The 18,304-nt window shown below is 35.4% G+C and overlaps 3 protein-coding genes across 4 annotated transcripts; all 3 read left to right on the forward strand.

The window, feature by feature from the left end:
• Nucleotides 1-200: 200 nt before the first annotated feature.
• LOC122036096 (probable protein arginine N-methyltransferase 1) lies at nt 201-18,037 on the forward strand. 2 transcript variants are annotated; one of them, XM_042595293.1, is made up of 9 exons: nt 201-487; nt 1,044-1,054; nt 3,168-3,323; nt 15,026-15,089; nt 15,232-15,374; nt 16,012-16,099; nt 16,289-16,404; nt 16,471-16,621; nt 17,517-18,037. In XM_042595293.1, the coding sequence occupies exons 1-9, from the start codon at nt 286-288 to the stop codon at nt 17,720-17,722; spliced, it is 1,137 nt and encodes a 378-aa protein (XP_042451227.1). In that variant the 5' UTR covers nt 201-285; the 3' UTR covers nt 17,723-18,037. The 2 variants fall into 2 exon arrangements, with proteins under 2 accessions (XP_042451227.1, XP_042451236.1); XM_042595302.1 differs by having other exon boundaries at nt 394-487; nt 1,044-1,090.
• Nucleotides 7,144-9,299, forward strand: LOC122036087. Its single transcript, XM_042595282.1, has 2 exons — nt 7,144-8,168; nt 8,270-9,299. The coding sequence occupies exons 1-2, from the start codon at nt 7,214-7,216 to the stop codon at nt 8,878-8,880; spliced, it is 1,566 nt and encodes a 521-aa protein (XP_042451216.1). The 5' UTR covers nt 7,144-7,213; the 3' UTR covers nt 8,881-9,299.
• On the forward strand, nt 8,931-10,103 carry LOC122036105. The gene is made up of 3 exons (XM_042595316.1): nt 8,931-9,078; nt 9,173-9,291; nt 9,368-10,103. Exons 1-3 carry the CDS (start codon nt 8,931-8,933, stop codon nt 9,854-9,856), a joined length of 756 nt encoding a protein of 251 aa, XP_042451250.1. The 3' UTR covers nt 9,857-10,103.
• Nucleotides 18,038-18,304: the final 267 nt, after the last annotated feature.

Below are 18,304 nucleotides of genomic sequence, written 5' to 3' on the forward strand. Positions count from 1 at the left end.
TTTTTTTCTTTATTTTTTTTATTGTGCAAAAATACATATTTAACATTTTAAAATATTTTTTTTAATAATTATTTACTTTTATTATATTTCTTCTTCTTCTTCTTTATTTTAATGGCTTGATTTATATTTATTAATTTTACACAAATATCTATCGAAATTAAATCTATAGAATAATCAATCAAGTTTGATTGCCATAATTATAAATGCCTCTCTCGTAGCTCATAAACCCTAAGGAGGGCGAACTCCAAACCCTAACCAGCTCTAGCTGTTCCTTTCTCCTCTGTGATGGGGCGGCGCAAGAGCAAGGCCTTCGCCCAAGAGAATCAGAGCCTCGTTCCGTCCTCCTCTGGGACCGAGAGCGCCCGAGTGGAGGTGGAGGACGAGGCGATGGAGGAAAGGGTCGAGAGTGTCAGTCTTGACGATTCGCCTTTGATTGGCGCGGAGAACACTAGCGCCGACTACTACTTCGACTCATACTCCCATTTCGGTAATGCTCTCTCTCTCTCTTCGACCTGGAAGCTGTTTTAATTCCGCCTGCTAGATATCGGTGAAAAATTTGAAAGTAGGATATTAAAAAGAAGAGAATTTTCGACGGATGAAATCGTTTCCTACGTATTCTATTTTGGATTTGGATTACAAGATGTGATTTTTACCCCCTTCTGTTATTTAGCTGTGTTTGATCGCTATGCATTTTGGTTTGAAAGTGCAAGTCGTGGAGCTTTCATTTTCAATATTTCTTAGTTGGGATATAGGCAATGATTACTGAGGTTTCTGAACTCATTGCCTTTCCCCGATGATATATTGACATATTGATTTCATATTCCAATTGAAATCTTTTTTTCGTTTCCTTTCTCTCATTATTTCAAATTCGTTTCTTTTGGTTTCCTTCTCACCGCTGCTTTAATTATCGTGGCTGCTGGAATAAAGATTTTCAAGTTGGCTCTTGTCTATTGGACTATGAATAGTTTTGCTTTAATAAACATAAAAACATTTCAATGAATAGTGAATCAAAACTCACAATCTGATTGGTCTTTATTTTGCAGGTATTCATGAAGTAAGTTCCTGAGGCAGTGGTGACAGTAGTGCATGAGTACTGTTGTTATGTTTCTAGTTTAATGAAAATTTATAAATTATTGTTGTTTCAAGTTCTACTTTTTTTTTAATCTTAATGAATTCAGCCAACAATTATGTGTATGAGAAGTTAGTTTATACATCGTCTTCACTTGTTTGCCACTAGACTAAACTAACAGTAAAACTACAGAGCTTATAAATAGTCAGTCTCTGCTTTCTCTTGCTCTGTCCTGTGCAGCGCTTCCTGTCCAAAGTGTTGGAATCCCAAGGTGATTTTGATGTGATCAACTAAGTTAGGTTAGGTCCTATTGTTTTTAACCTTGTGTCTAAGTGTACAGGAACTTAGAAGCACAGGAAGTCGAGCAAAAAACGTAGCTAGTGAGAAGCACTGTACGGGAGAGAGCCGACGGGCTCGGTGCGTCTGAGGGACGAGGTGCTGCGGAAGAGTACGTGGGCGGACGAGAAGGAGGCGCGCGGTATTTTCGAGGCGCGAGAAGCCAGAGCAGAAGGTTGTTCGAGAAGGCTGGAAGTTTGGGTTCGGGTGAGTCCTATTCCGGATGACCGAAATTACCCAAGCGAGTGGAGTTGGGCGGAAGACTCGGACCGAGGCGAGCAGCATCGGAGCAGAGGGCCTTGATCGAAAAAAGTCAACGCTATTGACTTTTAGGGTTCGGGTGCCCGGAACGAGTCCGGGCGCTCGAAAACTCATTTTTATCCACTTCGACGTGGATGTTGACCGTTGCGTCAGAGATATAATTCTATCTTACTCTAGGCGCCTGGAACGTTTCAGGCGTTCCAACCAAGGCTATAAATACAGTGTTGGTCCAGAAGCTAAAAAATAACAAGCAATTACTGAAACAACACTTGTGCGCTTTTCCTTTTTAGTTTAGCTTCATTTTTCTGTGCGTAAATTGCTGTAAAGAGACTTCTTCGTCTGAAAGAGAATTTAGTGCGTTTCACTTCCTTGGATTAACAACCTCTCCGGTTGTAACCAAGTGAATTCCAGAGCCTCTTTTTTTTTAGTTCATTTAATTATTTTATGCAAGTGTTCTTTTAAGTCCGAGAATGGTTCAATTGTTTTGATTTTGTGTAGGGCTATTCAATCCCCCTTCTAGGCTTCTAGCCGGCCAACGGTCCTAACACAAAGTTCATTGCCAAACTTAGACATCAATACCCAATTACTATTTGTTAATAAATCGCTAGCAACATTGTTTGGCTGGTCTGATGCCCGTGCTCTGTTACCTTTCTTCTATCTTTTTGTTTGTGATTTTTTTTTTTTTTTTGAAGGGGAGCCTTGGCACAATGGTAAAGTTGTTGCCATGTGACCAAAAGGTTACGGGTTCGAATCCTGGAAACAACCTCTTGTAAAAAGCAGGGTAAGACTGCGTACAATGGATCCTTCCTCAGGACCCCGCATGGCGGGAGCTTCATGCACCGGGTTGCCCCTTCTTTGTTTGTGAAGTTTTACACTCTAATGTGATACTTGTGATTTTTTTTTTACTTAGAGGAGGATCCAAAGTATCTTCCTTAGTACACTACAAACTTGTGAAGCTTATATGGGACACGATAAGCATTTGCTTAGCATATTTTATGAAACAGCACTTTATCTGCACAAACCCCATACTTACATGTACATTTCATATAGTTGTCTAATAATTTATCCAAAGCACTTTGTCTGGTAAGTTGTGGCTCATATAAGACTGTTTTTTAGAAGCTCTTGGGTTGTTTGTCTATAATGCATGATTTAAGCGGTTATTGTTGATAAGAACAGGTTGGTTCTTTGACCTATTAGTAGTTCTAAATTTATTAGTGCAAGAGTACAAATGTTTGCTAAGATCTTCTTAGCTAATATCATACAGTCACACTCAGTTGTTATTTCTTGCTTTAATGATGAAATGAAGGTCATTTAGGATAATACTTCCTTGGATGATTTGCACTTTTACAAATTTCCTAGTATGATTGATTCTTCATTTGTGAGATTATGATGTCTTTCCTTTTTGAATTATCAATAATTGCTAATGTATTTCTTTATGCACTTCTGTAAATCATTGATCTTTTTTTATGTAGTGAATTATTTTCACTTATTTATTCTGCAGGAAATGTTAAAGGACGTAGTTAGAACAAAAACATACCAAAATGTTATTTACCAGAATAAGTTTCTTTTCAAGAACAAGGTTGTCCTTGATGTGGGTGCAGGAACTGGAATTTTATCTCTATTTTGTGCTAAAGCTGGGGCAAAGCATGTATATGCAGTAAGTAGTTATCTGAAGGATCTTTTCTTCTCCTTTTCTGATTCAGTATTCCTATTTGGAAATTTTATCAGGTATCGATAAAATGCAAATACATGCAAAACAACTATATAAATATTTGGAATTCCACTCTATATGAGATGTAACAATGAATTGGAAGTTATTATTCTTTAAATTTTGGAAATCTAAAAATTCCAGCAGCAGTATCGAGTCTATTCACTAAGCTGAAAGGGCTCAATTTATCAGTGTTAGCTTATTTTTTTAAAATTCTGTCCATAACAAACAAGTTATGACCGGTCCCAAACCCGGATAAAGGAAGAGGGTTGTGTTAGGTTGTCAGTCAATGTTAAAACTATGACAAATGTTCAATGAATGGATTCATTAAACTATTGTGTTAATGCTAGGTTGTTTCTTGGAAGGAACGCATTGCAGGTTCAACTGTAACGTCTTGGCAAGGACCGCTATATCTCTATAATTCAGGTGTAGTGCTAAATATGCAAGAGTTCGCATTGCATGGTCTGACTATAACGTATCTGCAAGGACCACTACATCTTCATGAGAACTTGAATGTAATGTTAAATAGCCAAGAGTTCTCACACCATAGGCTGGATAAGAACAAATATGATAGAAAAACTAATAGTTAAGATTTGAAACATGAAATATAGGAACTCTCGTAAATCAATGGAGGTAGTAGATACAATGATTAGGAGAAAAATTAGTATTTTGTGTGTATAAAAGATAAAATGGATAGGCGAGAAGGCAAAGATGTTAGCGAACTCAAGTTTTAAGTTATGGTACATTGGAAAAGTAAAGCAAAAAATGAAGTGGACATTATTGTAGATAGTTCGTTAAAGGATGAAATTGTAGGAGTAGTTAGAAAAAAAGATACAATTATAGCCCTTAAGATAATAGTGGCGAAAAATTATAAACATAATTAGCATATATGCACCGTAAGTATGATTAGATGAAACTACTAAATCAAGGTTTTGGAACGATTTAGATGAACTATGACAAAATATTTTGCTAAATGAAATGATTTTAATAAGAGATGATCTAAATCGGTATGTCGAAGTGAAAAATGAGAAATATGAAAGGATACATGGGGGTTATGAATTTGGAATGAGAAATAAAGATAAGAAAACTTTAATAGATTTTACGATAGTATATAATCTTATATTAACTAATATGTTTTTTAAGAAAAGAGAACATTTAGTCACGTTCAAAAGTGACTAAGTGGAGAAATATGTTTTTTAAATCACAAATTGACTTTCTTATAGTTAGGAATAATGATAGAAAAATTTGTAAAGATTGCAAGGTTATCATTGGGAAAAACATAATTATCTAACATATGTTAGTAGTGTTGGATATACGTTTCAAGCATAATATCGATAGTAAAAAAAAATATATAACTCCTATAATTAAGTGGTGGAAATTAAAAGATGGGAAGCAAAATATATTTAAGGAGAAGATAAGAGTATAAACATTAGGTAAAATATATGATGACACGAATACAACATGGAATAAGATGGTACTAAAGTTAAAAACTAATAGCTAAGAGTGTACTTGGTGAGTAGTGTTGTTAAAGACGCGCCCGAGGTGTGAGGCGCACAATGCGCTGGGAAAAATGCCTTTTCCCACACGAGGCGACCGCTATTCGCCAGGCGCCCGCCTGGGCGCCTAGGGCACCTTTGCACCTCAATTGAGGCGTGATTGAGGTGTGATTCGTGAACATTTTATGGATTTTTTATCAAAAAAATATTTCATTTGAGCTACATTTGGTAGGGTGTAATCTGCCTTGTAATGTAATCAGGATTACATTACAAGATTGATTATTTTGTTTGGTTTAATGTTAAACTTGTAATGTAATGTAATCTGGATTGCAAAAGGTAGTGAAGTTTTGTAATCTGGATTACAAAGCAAATACTATATAATCCGATTACATTACGAGGTCATCGTTTAACCAAAATTTAAATGTCGAATATACCCCTAGTCCACTGCGGTCGTTGCCGACCGTTGCCGCCGTCGGAGACCACCGCCCGCTCGCGGCCGGTGCCATCGTCGTCTGTGTCGCTGGCGCCGCCGCCGTCGGTGCCGCCGGCGGCGATCGTCGCCGTCACCGGTTGCCAGTGGCGGCGGCCAGCAGAGGAGTCCAACAATGACGGCCACTAGTTGCCGCAAGCTCCGGCGGCCGTTAGTAGAGGTCGCAGGATATTTTTGTCATTTTATAATAATACGAATTACATTCCTTATAAAAATAATGGACACCAAACAAAATAATGTAATCACCCTTGTAATCAAAGATTACATACATTACATTACCAAACATAGTAGATTACATTACATTACATTACAAATTTAATTGCATGACAAGGTAGATTACATTACACCCAATCAAACGTAGCCTTGGTTTGAAATTAGGGCACGGAGAAGAAAAAGATAGAAGGGAAGAAGCATAGTTGTCAAAAGCGCTCGCTTAAGCGCAAAGCGAAGCGAGGCGCAGCCCTTGCGCTTCCGAGAACGTGGAAGCGCAGCAGGTTTAAGAAGCGCGCGCGCCGCTGCGCTTCGCGCAGAAGCGAGCGAAGCGCAGCTCTTCTGCGCGACCCTAAAAGTTTCCTTTTTTGTTTTACATTTTATTTAAAGCCCTAATTAATCTCTTTAAACCTGTCTCTTCGTCTCCCGCGGCTGTTCGTTGCGTCCGCCGCTGCTGCAACTAGACGGATTTGGCGTGGCTGCTTCTTCACGTGTGCTGCTGCTTCTTCACGCGTCGCCTGCAGGTAAGTTTTCAATTTCTATTACTTAAATTCAGTTTGAAGCATCCTGGCCATTCTGCGATCGCCTCCGGCGGCGTCGCGGGATGCATTCGGCGGCGTCGGAGGCGTCGCGGGAGGCCTCCGACGCCTCCAGCTGCGTCGCGGGAGGTCCCCGACGCCTCCAGCGGCGTCGCGAGAGGGACCCGACGCCTCCAGCGGCGTCGCGGGAGTTCTCCGACGCCGGAGGCTTCCTGCGACGCCGCCGGAGGCTTCCCGCGACGCCTCCGGCGACGTCGGTGGCCTCAGGCGACGGCTCTGGCGACGTCGCGGGCATCGCGATGGCATCGCCGTGGTCGAACTCGCGTGAAACAGGGGAGGAGAAAAAGTTTGATTTTATTAAATCAAATTTAAATATATAAACGAAATTAAAAATATAAAAAAATTGATAAAGTTTATTAATTCATATAAATTTAATTTGAAGATATAAAAAATAAATTAAAATTTTAAAAAATTTAATAAATTGCATTAATTTATATAAATCAGATTTAAATATATAAAAATTATTTAAAATAAACAAAAATCTAATAAATATTATTAATTCTAATTTCTAAATCAGATTTAATTATTTAAATTTTAATTAAATGTATCAAAAATATTTTAAAAATCTAATAATCTTATTAATTTTAAACTAGATTTAATTATTTAAAATTTAACCTTAATATTTTAAAAAAAAATCTAATAAACTTTATTAATTATAAATCAGATTTAATTATTTAAACATATAAAAAATATATTTAAAATAAAAAATCTAATAACTTCAATTAATACATATAAATCAGATTTAAATATATAAAATATATATAAAAAATAAAAATCTAATAAATATTATTAGCACATATACATCAGATTTAATCATTTAAATATATAAAAAATATATGTAAAATAAAAAATCTAATAAATTTTATTAAGACATATAAATCAGATTTAAATATATAAAATATATATATTTAAAATTAAAAATTGTAATTAATTCGTATAAATCAGATTTATATTTTGATATTTTTTTACTGTTTTATATTGTTTTACTTATTAATTGTTTATTACTAATTGCAGCGCTCTTGACTCTTGATTCTTGAGTTAACCATGTCAAATATAACAATTTCATCCACTCGAAAAGATATTGCTTGGAATTATGCAACATGTTCAGATCCTAAAAATCCAAATGTTGTCAGTTGTATTTTTTGTGGTAAAATAACAAACGGTGGGATTTATCGACACAAGTTACATTTAATCGGGGGCAATAGAAATGTGAAAGCTTGCCCGAAATGTCCTGAGCATGTTAAAGAAGAAATTAGAGAGTTTATGCAAAAAAAGAATAATTTGAAGAATCAAATGGATGAAATTCCTCATTCTGATGATGTTGATAATTTGGAAGATTTGGAAGAAGATGAAGAAGTTGATCATCAAACTAAAGTGAAAGGGAAACGACCAATATCAGATTCAAGCAACCATCCTACGACCCAAGGTAAAAAGTGTAAACAAACCGGGCCTATTAATCTTTATTTTATGAAAGATGTCGATGAAATTGTCAAACAAAGACGTGCAAAAAGCAAAGGACAATTTGATGAAAATAAAAAGAAGTTAAGAGATATTGCAGTTGAGAAATTTGCAAGATGGATGTATGATGCTGGGATTCCTTTCAATGCTGTTAAATATGATTCTTTTGAGCCTTGTATTGAAGCTATTGGACAATTTGGATCTGGGATGAAACCTCCATCATATCATGAAGTGAGGGTTAAGTATTTGAAGAAGGAGTTGGCAAATACGAACTCACTTCTCAAATCCCATGAAGAAGATCATGCTAAGTTTGGGTGCACAATCATGGCAGATGGATGGACAGATAAAAAGGGTAGGACTCTTATAAATTTTTTGGTGAATGGTCCCAAAGGAAGTGTATTTGTCGAATCAGTTGATGCTTCAGGCTATTCTCACACAGCGGACAAAATGTTTGAATTGCTTTCTAAATTTGTGTATCGCATTGGAGAAAAAAATGTGGTTCAGATTGTAACAGATAATGCAAGCTGCAATGTCAGTGCAGGTAATATTTTAAATTTTTGTTAAATATTAGTATGTTATTTCCAAGTTCCAATTAATAATTGAATTATATTTTTAATTTTTTTGATTAAATATTTTTTTTAGGTCGTCTTTTGGAAAACCGATTTCCACACTTATACTGGACTCCCTGTGCAGCTCATTGTTTAGATTTGTTGCTTGAGGATATATTCAAAATTCCTCATCTCAGAAAATTGCATGAACGGGCATTGATGGTGAATGGATATATTTACAACAGACCACAAGTATTGAGCATGATGAGAGAGTTTACTGGACAGAGAGACATGGTAAGAACCGCAAAGACACGTTTCGCAACCGCTTTTTTGACTTTAAAGCGGTTTCATGTACAACAAGCAAATCTGAGAAAAATGTTTACATCTGAAAAGTGGGCAAATAGTCGATTTTCCAAAGAGGTCGCAGGAAAACGTGTAGCAGAAGTAATATTGATGCCTTCTTTTTGGAAAAATATGGTTTTTGCATTAAAAGTTGGTGGTCCATTGGTAAAAGTATTACGGCTGGTAGACGGTGAAAAACGATCTCCTATGGGTTATATTTATGAGGCAATGGACAGGCCAAAGAAGCTATTGCTGCATCATTTAACAATAATGAAGAGAAATATCGTAGCATATTTGAATTCATTGACAAAAGATGGAACATTCAACTGCATCGACCTTTGCACGCAGCCGGATATTTCTTGAATCCAGAGTGTTTTTACTCAAACCCTGATATAGAAAATGATACAGAAGTGATGGAGGGTTTGTACAAGTGCATATCTAGATTGGTGAGAGGTGAGGATTTACAAGATAAGATCACGAATCAATTGGAAAAATACAAGAAAGCAGAAGGACTTTTTGGTTTGCCAATGGCTATCCGACAAAGGACTTTAAAATCGCCAGGTAAATTTATAAATAATATATCGTGCAATAATCAATATCAATATTGGATGGTAATAAAATTAATCTTATAATTTATATGTTTTTGTTTTTCAAGCTGATTGGTGGTCTTCTTATGGTGCATCAACGCCTGAATTAAAAACATTTGCAATGAAGATTTTAAACCTCACGTGCTCTTCTTCAGGCTGTGAACGTAATTGGAGTGTTTTTGAACATGTAAGTTGAATTTTTTTTAATACATATTAAAATTTATATTATGAACTTAACCTTTTACTTTTTAATTTTTTTGTAGATACATTCTAAGAAAAGAAATAGGTTGTCTCAACAACGGTTGAATGATTTGGTATATATCAAGTACAATAGAGCTTTGAGGAGAAGATATGACATGCGAGATAAGATTGATCCTATTACTTTGTCAGAGATAGATGATAGTAATGAATGGTTGTTGGGAAAATTGGATGACAGTGATAAAGACGATGATAATGATTTTGTCTTTGAAGGTGAAGATTTGCGTTGGAGTGATGTAGCACAAGCATCTGGGGTTGGTGAAAGTGCATATGGCTTTCGATCTCGAAATGCGTCTTCTTCAAAAGGGACATCATCATCTGCATTAGCAAAAAGAAAGCAGTCTTCAGCTCAAACTAGTCTTGTAAATGAAGAAGAAATTAATCTTGATAATGAAACTGAAGAAGAAGATACTGATGGATACAAATCAAGCGATGGAGCTGATGACATAGATTTGGACAATGAAGATGAAGAAGATGATTATTTTGATATTTGATATTTCATGTATCATATTTTCAAAGACTTTTAATTTTCAGTAATCTGCAACTTCATCAAAGAATATTTTGTTTATGGTTATTTGGATTTTCAAAGACATTTTGAAAGTTTTTTTAATAGATATAATAGCCCTTTTGTTTATTATGTTCTTTTCCGTAAAGCCCGCGCTTCGCCTTGCGCTTTGCGCTTTAAGCCCCAAGACCCTTGAGCGCTTTTTTGCGCTTCGCGCTTTTGACAACTATGGGAAGAAGAAAAGAATGCAAGAAGAAGAAAGAACTTGAGCCTACCCGGAGTCCGTTGCTGCCGTTAGAGCCGTCAATTTGGGTTGAGCTCGTCGGGTTGGCTCACCCCGCCAAATAATTTAAGTGGGTTGGTTGGAATTTTATCAACCCAAGCCCGTCGCGGGCCAACCCGCTTAAGCTCGCGACCCGTATGGGTCGGCCTGCGACGGGCTTGGGTTGGCCTGCGTGTTGAGAAACACTTGTAAACTAAGTTTTATGCTAATTTATTATCTTTCTTTATTATAATTTTGAAATAAAAATAGTATTTTTCATCTCACATAAGTACTCGTTTGTGTTTATTTATATTTAAAATAATGTTTATGGATACATTTGATTGATGAAACCTTTCCGAAGTAAAACGTTGAAGATATGAAACATTTTTTAAACTTTTTTAAAAAATTTGATGGGCCCGCGGGTTGGACCGCCAAACCTGCAATCCGTCTTAGATTGGGTTGAGTTGGAAATTTCCCAATCTGCCAAGTTGACAGGTCGGCTCGCCCAACCCCGCCAAATGATTGGCCCGCCACGGGCCGACCCACCCCGTCACAGATTCACTCATCTGATAGCTCTAGTCGCCGTTGCCTTAGTTGTGCCATCGTACCAGGTATGCGTTTTTTCCCTTTTTTTTGTTTTTCTATTCTTCACTTCTCTTTTTTTTCTTCTGTTATCTTCTTCTCTTCTGTTTTCTTCGTTTTCAGTTTTTCTTCTTTTGTTCTAGTATCTTCTTTTAATTCTTTTCTTCTTGCTGCGGTCCGGTTTTGCTTTTTTATCTTGTACTATTTTTTCATTTTTACTGGTTTGTGTTCTTGTTGCTGTCTGGTTTTGTTTTTTTTGTCCCTTTTGCTGGTTCGTGTTCTTGCTACTGTTCGGTTTTGTTTTTTTGTCATGTTTTTCCATTTTTTTCATGTTTTTCTTTTTGTTTTGTCCTTTTTTCTATTGCTGGTACTCTATTGATTTTAATTTGTTTTTGATTTTTGTAGTTATTTTCTTGTTCAATTATCATAGAAGGTAGTAGTGATACTCAACATATATATCAAAAGATCAGACATGGAATTATTTTCAAGAATATTTTTATTTATAATTGGATTCAAATATTTGTGGAAAAGTGGTGAATAGTTTGTTTGAAATTATAGAGAGATTGGTTTCGAACGTCGCTGAGTAAGATAAAATCACTACCTAGCTCTCTATATATCGAAAGACAGAAGGACTATTTGGGAGGAATGTGGTAATTAGACATAGAAGAATATTATCTCCAGCAGAATAGTGGGAATGCTACAGAGCAAATACCCCAGAATTGCAAAAGTTTGTTGTTAAAGTGCGTAGCCTCACTTGTAGTGCTTCCTACTGTGAGCGCAATTGGAGTGTATTTGAGCAGGTATGTAATAAATATAAATATATAATACTATTAGTATGTTACTTTTATAAGTAGAAAATATTCTTTGTTATTTTATTATACTTATTGTGATTTTTGACATTTTGTAGATTCACAGTAAAAAAAGGAATAGGCTAGCTCAGCAACGCTTAAATGATTTGGTATTTGTGAAATACAATCGTCCCTTAAAACTTCGGTACGGTGCACGTGATAAGATTGACTCCATCTCTTTGATAGATATTGATGACAGTAATGAATGATTGATGGATAAAATGGATGAAGAAAGTGATAATGAAGATGAGTTGGTTTTTTAAGATGATGACTCAACATGGGATGTTGCTAGGGCTAGTGAAGCTGAAAAGCTTGAATATTGTACTAGAGGAAAAAAATATTGCATTCATGGTCTCTAGTTCACATGCTAGGTCTAAACAAGTCAAGAAGGGAAATACTTCTTTCTCTATGAGAAACTCATCTCTAAGATTTAGAGATGCAGAAGAAGAAGAAATTGAATTTGAAGAAGATGAATATAAAAAAGAAGAATACAATGAGGATGATCTTGAGCTTGATGATTAGTTTGACTTATTATGCTTGTTTTAATGAATTTCGTTAGTTTAGATTAGAAAGTTGAAACTTGAAACTTTGAAATTTTTATTAATTTTATCATGGTGTTGATTTGTTTGTCATATTATGTGTCTTATGGCTAGTGGTTTGATATTTGCATGTGGAATATTAATAGTTATCATATTTGACATATTATATGAGCGTGTCAATAGTTTAGTAATCAACCTCATGTTCAAGAGGCGCGCGCCTTAGGCACGCCTTACTTCTCAAGCGTGCCTCGTGCCTTATTATGCCTCGCGCCTCTAACAACACTGTTGGTGAGTCAAAAGGATATGAACCGCTAAGTAAGGAATCTTGGTGGTTGAATGAGAAAGTACAAGAGAAAGTGAAGGAAAAACGAATCATTTATAAGGAATTATATATTTGTAAGAACGAGAAAAAAATTTAAAAAATATATAATAGACAAGCAAGAGGCTAAGAAAGTTGTGAATGAAGAAAAGAATGAATTTGAATGATCATATCAAAAATTGAAAAGAAAAGAAGGGGAAATAGACATTTATAGAATAGTTAAAGTGAGAGAAAGGAAGACAAGAGATCTTATTCAAATAAAATGTATTAAAGATAAATATAATAGGATATTAGTAAATGATGGAGAAATAAAAGAGCGGTGGAAGAATTATTTTCATCAACTTTTTAATAAAGATTTAGGTGATCGACTTAACTTAGGTAATTTAAGTAGGTTAAATGAGTATAGAAATTTAAATTTTTATTGGAGAATTTAAATTTTAGAAGTAGAACAAGCTCTAAATGGGATACACAATGAAAAAGTCGTTGGGCCAGATGATATTCCGACAGAGTAGTATTCTAAATGGCGGTTGAGGCGGCCGCCTAGGCGGAGCGAGAGGCGGGCATCAACCGCACTACCTCAAGCAAAGGCGGTGCTTTAGGTGGTAACGCACCCCCTTTGGCCACTGTCGCACTTGGAACCGCCACTGTTGCCTCCATTGCCACAGTTTCACCACCGTGACACGTTCAGACATGCCGCTTGGGCCTAATTACATGTTCGGATGCGTCGTGCGAGCCCGAACGCATTGTCCGAGCTCGGCGACGGGCCGGAATTTGTTGCCTGGACCAGTGATGCTTCTAAGCAATGCATCGGACTTGTCTGAAATAGTGTACACGGTTTAATTAAATTTTAGGTAAAAATTTTAATCAATTTTAACTATGATTGAGATACTTTAAATAAACTTAATTAAAGTCTATATAGTTATTTTATTTCCGCCTAGGCACTGCTTAGGCGGTCGAGGCAGTCACTAATCGCCCCGCCGTCGCCTACCGCTATTTACAACATTGCAACAGAGGTATGGAAGTGCCTAGTGAAGGTATTGAATGCAAAAATTATTTAATATGATATTGAAAACGAAAAAAATGTATAATCAATGGAGAGTAAGTATTCTAGTTCCCTTATATAAGAACAAGGGAAATGTACAAGATTATGCAAATTATAGGGTATTAAACTAATGAGTCATACCATGAAATTTTAAAAAAAAGTAATAGAGAAAAGAGTAAGGAAGGAGACCACGGTGATCGAAAATCAATTTGGGTTCATGTTGGAAGGTCGACAATAGAAGCTATATATTTTCTTAGACAACTAATTGAAAAATATCGGGAGTAAAAATAAGATCTACACATGGTATTCATACTTAGAAAACGTTTATGATAGAGTTACAAGAGAAATTATATAGAGAATTCTAAAAAAGACAGGTGTTAGCGTAACATATATTAAACTGATCAAGGATATATACGAGGATTTAACGACTAGAGTAAAAATTTCATTGGAGCATTTTCAATAGAGATAGGGTTACATTAAGGATCAGCTCGAAGTCCTTATCTTTTTATATTAGTTATGGATGAATTCACTGTACACATTCAAGACACAATAGTGTGATGCATGTTGTTTGCAGATGATATTATTTTGGTAAATGAAACACGTGAAGTAATAAATGGTAAACTAGAATCTCTGCAGGAAACACTAGAAAGGAAATGTTTTAGACTTAGTAGAATAAAGATAGAATATATAAAATTTAAGTTTAGTAATATTAGACGTAATGAAACAATTGTTAAAATAGGAGATGACGAGTTGTCTGAAATTGAGAGGTTTAAATATTTATGACCATTTTTGCAGAATGATGGAGGGATTGAAAGACATGTCTTATATAGAATACAAGTAGGATGGTTGAAATGGAGAAGAGCGTCGAGTGTTTTATGTGACCGTAAAGTACCTCTAAAACTTAAAAGAAAGTTCTACAATGTTGTATAAAGTTGAATGTTGATTTATGATTCGAGCACATGAGTAGAAGATGCAAGTTGCAGAGTTGAGATTGTTAAGATGGATGTGTGGATATACTAGGATGGATAGAATAACAAATGAGAGTATTAGAGAGAAAGTCAAACTTACATCTATTGAGGGAAAACTCCGAGAGACGTTTAAGATGGTATAGATATGTACTTAGACGACCAATAAATATTTCTATTAGGCAATGTGAAACTATGATAAATACGCATATCAAACGAGGAAGAGGAATATCAAAAAAAGACTTGGTTAACAATAATAAAATAAGATAAAATTTCTTTAATTATAGATAATGATATAGTAAGAGATAGAGTTCAATGACGAAAAATGATCCATAGCCGACTCTATGAATAAAGTTTGGTTGTTGTTATATCAGACTAGCACTACATATAGGAATCATAAGTATAAGATCTAATGTGAAACTTAAATTTCATTTTCGATGTTATGCCCTGTCTTTTACATGGTTAATTTTTAATTGTATCATTCGAAGCCAGATAACATGTAACAAGCACTGAATTTTAACTATTTGTGGTTGAATTTATAAAATGTTTTAGTATCAATATTGTTTTTTATTTATTCATTTGAAGTAAATCAAATTTACAGGTGGAATGCTCCCAGATGGCTGATATGGCAAAAGAGATTGTTCAGACAAATGGATATTCTGATGGTCAGTAGTGCTCATAAATGTGGATGAGATGAATATTGTGCCTCTAACTGTGTTTACAAATGGATACTCTGTTGCTCAAATTTACTCTTTGGCCTATTGTGTTTGTAACTTCTTTTCACCTTTATTTTATCTGAAAAAACAGTGATAACAGTTCTAAAAGGAAAAGTTGAAGAAATTGAGCTTCCAGTGGCTCATGTAGATGTTATCATCTCTGAGTGGATGGGATATTTCTTGCTGTTCGAGAACATGCTAAACACAGTTCTCTATGCACGTGATAAATGGCTTGTAAGTGGTTTTTTTCGAGTTGATTTTTTCTTCCCAACATCTCATACACTTCTTCTTGTACCATCCGCACAACCTGTTTAGTACTTTAACTGTTTCTTGATGTCCCCCAATTGTTGACTGCTGAGCCCATGAGCATTTAAACATACTCCAATGGGCTCATGACCTAATTTGGGTTCTCTAGTGTTTAATTAAAAACTTGATGGCATAACTTGAATAGAATTGGAGTTCAAGTCAGATGCTTATGTATTACACACATTTTTTTTAGGGATTGTATTTGTTACTTGAGACTCCTTGTTTTGTTGCATGCGACACTAATTGACATTTGACACCCTATTGATTGCATAATAAGACTACTATGGAATGTTAGATAATTTTCTGATCTAAGGCAAGGGCACAAATGATATCAACTTTATGTTAGGACCAAAAGAGATTTAAATATTTCTATAATGACATGATATTGTCCATTTTGGGCCTAAGCCCTCATGATTTTGTTTTGGGCTCTACTCAAAAATCTCATACCAATAGAGATATCTTTTCCTTATAAACCCATAATCTTTTTTCATATATTTTCAATGTGAGACTTTTGTTTGAAAGATGACAATCCAACACTTTTTTTTTTGTCTTTTCTTTTTTGCAGATCAACAATGGTATTATCTTACCAGACAAGGCTTTACTATATTTGACAGCAATTGAGGATGCTGAATACAAAGAAGATAAGATTGAATGTGAGTCTTTGTATTCTTTTTAGTTCTCACTTTATTGTTTCAGCATCTGCAATACTCAATGTCAAAAAACCGTGTCTAATGGCATTCAAATTTGTTCAATAATGCTTTTATGATCTTACTTGGAAAATTCTGTTTTTCTTTTCATGCTTAGAGTGCTCTGTTGTTACTAAAGCTATTTTATTTGTCCAGTTTGGAACGATGTGTATGGATTTGATATGAGCTGCATTAGGAAGCAAGCAATGGCCGAACCACTTGTTGATACCGTTGATCTAAAGCAAATTGTTACCTCTGACATTATGATCAAGGTGATTTCTGTTATCATCTTTCTTCCTTTCTGATCAGCAGCACCTTATTTTTGGTTGATTTTGTAGATGATGGATATATCTGAAATGACTTTTGGTGATGTCTCCTTCACGGCACCTTTCAAACTAGTAGCAGAACGCAATGATTTCATACATGCATTTATGGCGTACTTTAATGTTCAATTCACCCAGTGTCACAGGGAGACAAGCTTTTCTACTGGTTAGTTTTCTTCTTGAAAGCGATTACTATCAATTTTTGAGATAATGCTAATTTTGTTTCCTATTCACAGCTAGTTGAACAAGTTAGTTATGTTTGTATGCAAGTTTTTCTCATTCAAAGGCATATATAATTGTCTTTAGCTACATGTCTCAATTTCATGGCGCTCCCATTTACAAGCATTGCGTCGTATGGTTGCTACTCTAGAGCATTTGCTGCCAGTTTCTCTGTCCATTTTCTTTTATGAAAGGAAAGAGGAGGGGTTTCAAAAATTTACTTATCAAAGATAAAAAAAATATATATTAATAAAAAAAGATAAGAAAGCTTTTTAAGCTTGGATTTGAGCTCCATTAATGTGAAATGGAGTTGCCATTCAAATTAGACGAAATTAATATGGAGGAAAACTAAATCTTTGTCACATTATTTTCTTGTTTCCTTGCCTCAAGAAACATATAAGCTCAGTTAGATGAGAGGGTGAACATTTTTGGAAGCCAATAATGTTTGACTCATAGCAGCTGTTGTTGTTAATGGTTTATTGTGTCTGCTTGATAACACACACTAGCCATATCAACCCCTAGTGTTTTCTTTTAACAAACTCTTGCTTGTCTGAAATTCCTCTGCATTTCCGAACCTCTAACTTCTACTTGCTTTACTTTGACCTTCCATATTCTCTAATAAAAGCCAAAAAGAAATGAACACCATAGATGGCGCGCCAGGAACTTTGTTGGCGATGTTATTCTTTCCCCAATTCTTTGATCTCTAAGAATAAGAAGATTGATTTCAAATTTTCAGTTGCGTGCTTGTCAGTGTTTACTTCACGATTCTGTCAATTTGCTTGTTAACAATACAGATCAGGTTATGAAAGTGGCTAACAAAGCATATGATATTTTTCCTGCAGGCCCAAGATCAAAGGCTACCCACTGGAAACAAACTGTTCTTTACCTTGATGAGGTACTAACAATTTGCAAGGATGAAGTAATTTATGGGAACATGACAGTGGAGCCGAATAAGAAGAATCCACGGGACCTGGAGATAACGATCGACTACACATTGAATGGAAAACGCAGTCAAGTATCTAGCACCCAACACTATAAGATGCGATAACCATGGAATTCACAATTTGCAAAAATTTGTTTATGATTCTATGGGGTTCTCCCCACAATTTTTTATTCAAAAAATTCTAAGATTTGCAATTGTCTGAAATATTTATAAGCTGGTGTTCTTGTTAGATGCAGTCGTCGGGGTTAAGTTAATTGTAGTAATTGAATTGCTCCCAGTGAACGTCAATATTCCTTGGAATGGATTTTTTAGGCAGGAATTACTTATGTTTTCGGGAAAATCTCCTGTATTTGTCACTATATGATCAAACGATTGTTAAAGGACATCAGCTTTGCAACCATTGTTTGCTGTTTTGGTGAACGTCTCTTCTTTTTTCAAATTCACAAATGAGCTCTGAGTTGATCCAAGCTTAATCTGAATTAGTTGGTTTCAGGTCAAATATTTGCCAAAAGGCATCTCAGAGCTGTTCCTTCCATCATGTCTTAATCTCTTCTCTGTCATCCAACTCCATCGAAAGTCTTGAATATCTTTTATTGACTCACGAATGAACTTGACCAACCAATTAAGGGCTTGACCATTAAATACTGACCTCGAACTCTATCTAATTCAAAAGTATTGATCAGAATA

This window comes from Zingiber officinale, chromosome 1A (assembly GCF_018446385.1).
Source record: "Zingiber officinale cultivar Zhangliang chromosome 1A, Zo_v1.1, whole genome shotgun sequence".
NCBI classification, from domain to species: domain Eukaryota; kingdom Viridiplantae; phylum Streptophyta; class Magnoliopsida; order Zingiberales; family Zingiberaceae; genus Zingiber; species Zingiber officinale.